The sequence below is a fragment of the Peromyscus eremicus genome, chromosome 23 (assembly GCF_949786415.1).
Source record: "Peromyscus eremicus chromosome 23, PerEre_H2_v1, whole genome shotgun sequence".
NCBI lineage: Eukaryota > Metazoa > Chordata > Mammalia > Rodentia > Cricetidae > Peromyscus > Peromyscus eremicus.
In genome coordinates, this window is record NC_081438.1 from 14,569,622 (window position 1) to 14,579,402 (window position 9,781).

Genomic DNA, 9,781 nt, shown 5'->3' on the forward strand with positions numbered 1-9,781 from the left:
GCAGCCCTGCCCGGAGTATCTGCAGAGGCAGAGGTGGCTATATGCAGGGGCTCTTTCCTCTGCTTTTCTTTGCAATAGGGGCAAAGAATCCTGATCCTCCTGCCTCAGCCTCCTGTGTGCTAGGGTCACAGGCTGGTGCCACCACACCCAGACTGGGGTGAGAACATTTTAGAACTGACTCTGGTGCTATTTTATTGGCAAATATCTGAAAACCAGGAAGGGGATCCTATCCTGGAAAGTGTTGTGGGCTGTTTCTGGTGTTCTGCCCAACTGTTTCTGGCCTGGGTCTCCATGTACTGATGCAGTACCATATCCAAATCTTTCATATTTATTTGTAAAGATCCTGATTTGTTCCATGTTTAATTTACAAAAGCTGTTTGGGACCTAAACGTGTAAAGTAAACTCAGGTTGTTTTATAGACAGAAGTTCCAGATGTTCTATAAGCAGTGTCATGTGAATGTGGCTCCTGCAGTGGGTTTTCTGTCTGGCTTGATCCTGCTGAGGAGACGGAGCCCTGAAGCCAGAAGCAATCTTTGTGTAAGGCACTCCACGATGTGTCTGTTCTCAGTGGTCGTCACTGCAGAGGGGCCTGCGTCACTTTCACAGATGCGAACCAGCCTGCAGTGGGATGAGAAGAGTCCCCACTTGTGTGCTGTCTGTCCGTCCCTGGGCTGCAGCCAGCCATCTGACTTGTACTTCCTGAGACGGTGAGTTTCTGAAACTTCAGCTTGGTTCTAGAACTGGGAACGTGTTTCAGCTATGACAGAGCTGAGTTGAAAGGATCCTCCAGGACTTCTGATGTGAACCCTCTGCATACAAATCTGAAAGTCCGATTCAGTTCTGGCCCCTGGCTGCAGAGTGGAGAGGCTGCCGTCCTGTGCAGCCATGCACACGTGCTCCCTCAAGTGGGCAGGAAGGGACTCTGCTCATAGGTACAGCTTGATGAGTTCATCGCTCACAGCAGATGGTGTCAGCACACCCAGGTCCGTGAACAGCAGGGTAATCAAAGACGGGGACGTGTAGTCGACCCATGGGTGTTCCTCTTTGAGGTCCTGCCCCGTCTGCACAGACTTCAGAGTGTCTGCCTTGTACTGAGGAGAGGAGAACTGGCGTTAGTTGGGTTGGCCGTGTATCCAGGTTCTGTACTTTTGCGGCCAGAGCTTGAGCAGTACGTGAGCTCTTGCCAGGACTGTCCTGTGTCAGGAGACTGGCTGTGTGGCAGGCTGGGAGGGACAGCATGTCACAGGATACCATCCCATCCCAGATACGCAAATAAGAGGCCACAATGGAAGGGTCTGGCCAAGGTCACATTTTGTAAAAGCAGAGATGGGAGTGAAGACAAGCGGTGATTCCTAGGCTGGGGTTCTGCTCACCAGCCACACAGCTTCTCTGCACACGGTGTGCTATGTGAATAAACAAGACGGAGATTCTGCCCACAAATGCCCAGATCCCACCACCAGTGAGTGCCTTGTCCCCTGACATTGGAAGAGCACTGGAGGAAAGAGCAATGGGAAGGGAGGAACTTTCTGGAACATTACCGAGTCAAAGACCCTGTCAGATATGTAAAACTCACCTTAAACTTGTCTGGGACGTCTTGCTGGTTGAGCGGGAAGAGCCGTACAAATTTGAAACTTTCTGCAACCACGTAGAAGGGCTTGTTTTGGGCTTTGGCACACACAGCCATCTGGTTGGTTCCGATCTGAGAAATCAGGGAAAACGGAAGACATGCAAGGTGAGCTCGCACAGCTCGTTCGTGCAAGCAGAAGCACAGAGTGAGGGCCAGTCTGGCATGGCGATCAGGAGGCTTTGTGTTTCCTTCTGTTTTTTTTTTTTTTGAGAGTGGCTTGTTTTCTTTCCTGAAAGGTCCTCTTTGTGGGCTAGGATTTAGCTCAGCTGGTAGAATGCCTGTGTAGCATGATGAAACTGAGTTCAAGCCCCAGCACTGCATAAACCAGGCCCTGGTGGGACACATGTAATCCCAGCAGGGATCACAGGAAGGTGAGGCAGGAGGATTAGAAATTCAAAGACAAGCTCAGCTATATACTGAGTCAAGGCCAGCATGAAATATCTTAAAAAAAAAAAAAAAAAAAAAAAAAAAGGATGCCCAGGACCACCAGCTAGGTGCAGTAAGTGCAGCCCAGGACAAGCCCCCACTTCACACTTCCCTGCCCTACCCACAGCCAACGGTGGGAAAGCCCAAGTGTCCACTGTAAGTGAACGTGACCCCACGGTCAGTGTCAGGATGGAATGGTACTCGGCATGAACGGATGCAGCTCTCACACATGCTGTGGTCTGGGCTAATTGGGGCAGTGTGGTCAGTGAAGTACGTCAAGATCAAAACCACGAGTATGCCGGGTGGTGGTGACACATGCCTTTAATCCCAGCACTTGGGAGGCAGAGGCAGGTGGATCTCTGAGTTCGAGGCCAGCCTGGGCTACACAGTGAGTTCCAGGAAAGGCACCAAAACTACACAGAGAAACCCTGTCTCGAAAAAAACAAACAAGCAAACAAACAAAAAAACAAAACCACGAGCATTATGTGAGTCCCTAGTACTGGAAAAGTCAGGACAGAGAACAGAGGTGACCCAGGGACATGGGAAAAGGCCATCTGGGACAAACAGAAGGTTTTATAAACACACTGGTGATAACATGGTGTGAATGGCTGAAAGCCACCAAACCAAAGACTTTAGAAGGTGCACACATCGTGTAACATGACAAGGTGGTTTGTGACAGTTTCCTACGCAAGGACGGAGAAATGTAACAACTCTGAGGATGAATGTCGTCAATCAAATGGAGGCAAAGCAGGAGCCACTCAACTCCAAGCTGGGTCTATTTTGCTTGGGTGTGGTAGTGCGTGCCTGTAATCTCAGCACTTGGGAGTCAGACAGGAGGATCAGGTCAGCCTCAGCTACATAGTTTGAGGCTAGTCTGAGCTATACAGGTCCCTGTGTCAGAACACAGATGCAAACAGAAGCACCTATTGTGTGCACATGTGTAAACTGACAGATGTGACAAAGGCCATCCTCCAAAGAGGAAATCTGACCACGGTCTTGCCGAGCTACAGGGGTGTACAGGGACAGACAGAGTGACAGTACCTACCTTGTTAATAATTCCTCCGTTCTCCACCACTCCTTCAGCACCAACTATGACAAGATCTGCTTTCTCCATGATGTAGCTGAGGAGATGGACACAGGAAGAGGTTTCCATACTCTGCTTGGCTCTAGTTAATATCTGGTGATGTAAGTGCCTTCTACAGCTGCCAGACAGCTGCCCTGGCACTGTTACCAGTTACCTTCCCATGGGCATTACGACTTTTGAGACGAGGTCTCAGTATATAGCCTTAGTTGGCCTGGAACTCAGAGGTCCGCCTGCCTTTGCCTTCCTGTGCTGGGATAATCGGTGTATCACAGTTTACTTTTTAAGACAGTAAGACCTGCTGAAGATGCTTATGGAGCACACTCCTAACCTCCTTAATGAGCTTTCTTCCCAAGGGACTACTGTTCTTTAGTGATAGACACTGACGACCCAGCTGGGACCTTGTGGGTGGGACAAACTCCCAGTGAGCCACTGAGCAGCCATGTCTGAGGACACAGAGTGCACTGATCACCTAACTGCTGACCATAGCCTGACCTTTTCCTTTGACTCTGAAAACATGAGCAGCTGAGCATTACGATCATGCCAGCAATCCCAGCACTCAGGAAGCTGAGGAAGGACTGAGTTCCAGGCCAGTCTGGGCTACAGGAGCATGTCTCAGAAACAAGACCACAGCAAACGAACATGCACGATCACAGGTCCAATGCTGGGCATGCAGTCTGTCTCCTGCACTCTCATGACCTCGTGATAACCCTACTGCTTCAGAGCGGCTGCCTGTCTGATAAGGGAGAGATGCCACCCAGGCAGATTTTATGGACAGGATTCCAACTCCAATCCAATTTGAAAGCCCTGCTTAGAGCCAGCATACACACACGGAGAGTCACACTTACCCAACAGCAGCATCCAGCACCACAGTGACAGGGACATTGAGGTGACAGAGGGCTTTGGCCATTTTCTTCCTGAAGGTGACATGAGGACATTAGATAAAGTCCAAGAAAGTCCCACAGTGATGCATGATGAACTTGATTTAGACAGAGATGTCCTGTGACCTCAGTGGCTTAAGGGGCAGATCCTGACTGGACCAGGGAAACAAGAACCAAAGTTCTTTAATTATTCATTTTTTAAAGATCTAGTTGTTTTTATTTTATGTGTGTGGTAGTTTGAATGTAATTGGCCCCATAATCTCATAGGGAATGGGAGTATAGGAAGTGTGGCTTTGTTGGAGTGAGTATGGCCTTGCTGGAGGAAGTGTGCCATGGTCCACTTCCTGTTGCCTTCTGACCAATAAGCAGCCAGCAATGTGTCTGCCCGCTGCTGCCATGTTTCCCACCATGATGATAATGAACTGAACCTCTGGAATGTAAGCAGCCACCACGATTAAATGTTTTCTAAGAGTTGCTGTGATCATGGTGTCTCTTCACGGCAATAGAAACCCTAACCAAGACAATATGAACAGGTGCTTTGCCTGCATGTATCAGACACACCACATGCATGCCTGGTGTCTGAGAAGACAGAAAAGGGCATGGATGCCGAGAAATGGAGTTACAGATGATAGTGAACCACCACTTGGGTACGAGGACTTGAACCCAGGTCCTCTGCAAGCACAGTCAGTGCTCTTAACTGCTGAGCCAGCACTGGCTTCTTCCTTTCGGTTTTTTGAGACAGGGTTTCTCTGTGTAGCCCAGGCTGCTCTGCAACTCGCTCTGTAGACCAGGCTGGCCTTTGCCTTCCGAGTTCTGGGACTAAAGGCGTGTATCACCAGGCCTGGCTTATCACTCACTGGTTTCTTAAACTACAGAGTTGGAGGTCTAGCTCCAGGGTGCCTGACTAGCATATGCAGGACTTGGATTCACCCCTCAGCACTACAAAAACCCCAGAAACTATACTCTGAAAGCAGCCTGGGTGATGAAGTCAACTGAGAACAAAGTTTGCTTTACGTGTTTTCTGGAGATGATTTTGTCAATCACCAACTGATAAAAGCTTTTCCTACAGTCTCCTGCTGTTCCTCTGATGTAACTACCTAAAGAAAACCCCTTAAAACAACAACAAAACCCCTAAAAATGGAAGAGGAAACAAAAAGGCTACAGCCTGTGCCCCTGCAAACCCAGACTTTCCTCCCAGGCTCAGAACAGTCACGAACGGGTCCAGGACAATGTTGAGGCACTGGTCGGTGGCAAGACACTTACCCAGACAGATCAGGCTGAGACTCCGTGATATACACACTGAATCGCTTCTTGGCTGCCACGGCTTCTTCCAGGACCCTCAGGACGACTCTGGAGTAGGCGTGAGTCAAAATTCTCTATGGAACAAGAAACCTCCATCAGAGGGGCAAGCTGCCAGCCATTGCCCGCACTGCCCGCACCATCATATGACACCTGCTGGCACCTGTGCTACAAATGAACTAGGGTGACTCTGACAGTCCATTGAAGTTCAAGCCCACTGATCAGTTCAACACTTCTGCCCAAGAAGTAGGGCACAGATCTCCCCAGCAGACCCCAAAGGTATAGAAGCCAGTACACCTGAAGGCCCAGGAGACGTCACGGGTTGGCTTCCCTGCCAATAAGACAGAATTTACATACTTCTTTCAGGTGCCAGGAAGGGTAGGAAATACAGTGGCCCGATGAGGCCACTGGCAGTGGAAAACCAAGGGAAACCGGGCCATAGGTGCCTTTTTTGTCACGTAGTCCCGCTGTGGCAGACCCACCTGATTTTTCTAGAAGGGTCAAAGTCTAATAAACATCTAAAAACGATATGCAAGTTAAGCTAAGACATTTTCCAACACCGACGAGTACTGTGGGGTAAATACAGCTGTCTGTGGTACAGATAATGACCTGTGGACTCACACATAGCCTATGCTCTAAGAATGCAGAGGACTACACAAGGTGGAGGACATGGCTCATTAGAATCACAAGTGTTCAGGCCTCATCCCAAACCTGAGGAGTCTTCATTTAACAAGTCCGAGGGTGATTTGCCTGCAGGTTCAAGATTCAGCAGCTCTGCGTTTTTAACCCAGCTGTTAACCCAGATTAAGAGTTGTGGGTGGTGCGGGCAAGAAACCCACACCACAGGCACACACTGGGAGCTGAGGAGTGTCATGGCCTCCACTTGACCCAGGTCTGTCTGGCACTGCCATTAACACAGCCCCATCTCCACCTCCCAGTAAGTCACATATTTAATAGCATGCTTCAAAGGTAGGGAGTACAGTGAAGCCAAGGACAACATCTAAGAGCCATGATGCAAGTGAATACAGGCATGGTCTGTGGAGGCTGAGGTGGTGGGAGGCTGTGCTGATGGCTTGGAAAACATGAAGGCTTCACCACCTGGAGTGGACAAGCTGGAGACTGGCTGAACCTGCCATTCCTCACTTTACTAGGGACAGGTCACAGCTATAAAGAAGACAGCTCCACCCAGTGATGATGCTGGCTCAAATGCATGGCAGTGACCATGGTAACAGCTGGTCTGGGCAGACCATTTCAAATTAGAGGACTGACTACAAACCCAACCATAAAAATACTTCTTCAGAGCAGGTGAAATGGCTCAGTGGGTAAAGGTGCTTGTCATTAACCCTGGTGACCTAAGCTTGATCCCCAGATCCTACACAGTGGAAAGAGCCAATTCCTCTGACCTCCACACACCCACTGTGGCACCCGTGTATACCCACACAAACACATAATAAAGAAATAACTGGAACTACAAATACTTCTTAGAAAGACAGCTTATTAAGAGGCTATGGGTGTAGTTCAGTGGTAGAGTATGTCTAGCATGTTTGAGGCCCTTGCTTTCATCCCCAGCTCCACAAAAAAGAAAAAAGTGAAAATCAAGACTCATTTATGTCGGTCCCATGTTCTTCTCCGAGTTCATGATGATGAGCCTCTATACTATTTGTTTACAGAGCACTGGCTACACATGGCATCTCATTTACACCTTACCCAGTCAGTCAGCTGCCGCTGTCCTTATAAACAGACGAGAAAACTGCAGGACAGAGAAGTGACTTGTCCATGGTCCCAGCAGTAGGTGGCAGAGCCAGGATTTCAGGCCCAGCAGCCTGACTCCAAAGCTCTTGATTCTAGCAGCACAGGGAAGCCATCTACTCACCGCTCCATCTTTGATGAAAGTATGGCACAGGTCCGCAATTTTATTTCTTGACAGGGATATTCTCCTGAGGAAAATCTCTCCTCTCTCAATCATGATCTTCTTACATTTGGAGTAATCCTGGGGAAGAAAGAGCAAAATGAAGGGAGGCGATCCCAGGAAAGCTGACAGTCTCTGTAAGCAAACAGAGAAGAAGAAGGGACTCCTGAGGGAGGGCGGGACTTACAGAGTACTCCAGGGAGGTGAGGCTGATGAAGCGAAGGAAGAGCTCTCCGCCAGAGGACACGGCCACCGAGGAGTCCACACCACACAGGATTTCTATGGCATGTGTGAGATTCGCTCTCAGGCCCTGAAGTGTCTCTCCTATAATGATGAAGTAAGGAATGTGATGTTCATTTATGACCATGGCTGTTGCTGGTCTGTAGTTCATCCGCTCTTTCAAAGAATACTGGATGCATCTCTGTGCCAGCCACTGGGAGATGCTGCGCCAGAGAAGGCTCTGTTCTCATGGAGCAATAAACAAGCACAGAAAGACAAGTTACAAACTGTAATGAGGACGGGAAAAGGTCGGATGATGAACAAGGTCAGTTGAGCTACTTTTACAGGGCTGGCCTCTTGCATTACAGTCCATTTCAACCGAGACTTGAATAAGAAAGGACCTGGAGGCTGAGTGGTGGTGGTGCATGCCTTTAAATCCAGCACTCGGGAGGCAGAGCCAAGCAGATCTCTGTGAGTTCGAGGCCAGCCTGGTCTACAGAGTGAGATTCAGGACAGGCACCAAAACTACACAGAGAAACCCTGTTTCAAAAAACCAGAAAAAAAAAAAAAATCCAAGAAGCTAGCAGGGCTGAGCTGATGTGTTCTGCAGTAAGCTACAACATGGCAGGTAATTACTTAATGGCAGCAGATGAGATCTGTGAGACGGTGCGGGGTCCAAGGTATCTGAACGTATATACACTGGGAAGACATTCCAGCTGTGTTAGAGAAATTTCCCTCTTGGCCACCCCATGAGCATGAAAAAGGCACCATTATCACTTTGTATTTATAAGAGGTCATATTATACCCAGAATCTTAAGACTTACAATGCTTGTTCAGTAGATCCCAATGAATATTGATACCAGAATTTTTTGTTTGTTTTTGGAGACAGGGTTTCTCCGTGTAGAGTTGGCTGTCCTGGAACTCACTCTGTAGACCAGGCTGGCCTTGAACTCACAGAGATCTGCCTGCCTCTGCCTCCTGAGTGCTAGGATCAAAGGCATGCACCACTACCACCTGGTAATACCAGAATTTATTCTGGGACATTCTCTATAGCATGTGCACAGACAGAATCTAGGACAAGCTAGCAGCTTGGTACTCATCTATAAAGCTAAATTATTGCTATAATTTAAGCCTTCTGGCTAAGGCTGTATTAATGACTCTTGATTCCAAGCGTATTTGTAGGTAGATGAGACTCTTTAAGGTGATAGCCTCAGGGATCCCTCCAGGCTGAAAGGACAGACATGGATGGGGACAGAAGCTGAGCTTGAGACTTTAGACAGACCTGCATGTCTCCCTGTCCACATTTCTAAAAGTCATCTGAAGACTTTCCTGAGGCCCAAACTGTTTGAGGCTGACTCTTTGTACCTTTGTCTCTCTTCAAGAACTCCAGCAAAGTCCGGATGGCAGCCACTCCTGAGGCCATGTTAGGGTCGCCTTTCATCTGAGACTTAAAGTATTCGATTAACTCTAGGAAGAGAGGGAAAAAAAATGGGTCATCACAGAATTTGGCAAGATGAGGCCAGAGAGCTTGGTGACAACTGCTGGCCTTAAGAATAAGAAGCAAAAACTTTTTTTTTTTTTTTTTTTTTTTTTTTTTTTTTTTTTTTTAAAGAAAGCAGCTTTGAAAGTTACAGGGCACAACAAATGTTGATAGGGATGGAGAAGATACCTCCGTACTGTTGGCAGGGGCACACCTCATTGGTGCACAAGGCAGAGAATTTAGGGGCCAAGCCCAGGGGCTAGTAGTCTAGGGAATCCTCTCATTCACTTTATTAATTTCTCCTGCTACCTTTTGAGCAAGTCTACAATCAAGTCTACGCATGTGCACAAATACAAATGTAAAAATGCATGCAGTTCTACCCAGTTCACTTTTTAATTAAAATCAGTATTTTAGTTTGTTTTTTTTTCTTTTCATTTCACAAACACCTTCTGACAACCATGATGGACAAGCAAACCCAAAGATGCCTTAGTCCTTCCAGCAGGGGCAACGTGTCTTTCTGCTGCGCACAGAGGACACCCGGGGCTGCGGTGGCCTGCACACTGCCTCCTCTGAGAGCCAGTTTTTGGGGGGGCAGAGGCCCCTCGGACAGCGCGTGCTGAAGTCAGCTGGCGAGCGTCCGAGAGGCCCAGACCACGGCCCAAGAGCAGCAGGACGCGGGTCGAGCCCGGGCTGCCCGTGTGTCCCCGCCGCGGCGGCCACCCCACTCACCATGGTCCTCCATCGCTTCCTCCGGAGCCCCGCAACCGCGCCGGCAGCAAGCCCCGGGCTGACAGCGCGTCGCGCGCTTCAGGCGTCACTTCCGTCGCCTCCAGGCTTTCGGCGTACGTCATTCGCCGGC

The 9,781-nt window shown here is 48.9% G+C and overlaps 1 protein-coding gene across 1 annotated transcript; it reads right to left on the reverse strand.

The window, feature by feature from the left end:
- Positions 1 to 312: 312 nt before the first annotated feature.
- On the reverse strand, positions 313 to 9,755 carry Eif2b1 (eukaryotic translation initiation factor 2B subunit alpha). Its single transcript, XM_059249514.1, has 9 exons — positions 9,652 to 9,755; positions 8,808 to 8,909; positions 7,411 to 7,547; positions 7,188 to 7,304; positions 5,279 to 5,391; positions 3,983 to 4,051; positions 3,099 to 3,174; positions 1,574 to 1,699; positions 313 to 1,091 (listed from the first exon to the last, which is right to left on the reverse strand). The coding sequence occupies exons 1-9, from the start codon at positions 9,662 to 9,664 to the stop codon at positions 927 to 929; spliced, it is 918 nt and encodes a 305-aa protein (XP_059105497.1). The 5' UTR covers positions 9,665 to 9,755; the 3' UTR covers positions 313 to 926.
- Positions 9,756 to 9,781: the final 26 nt, after the last annotated feature.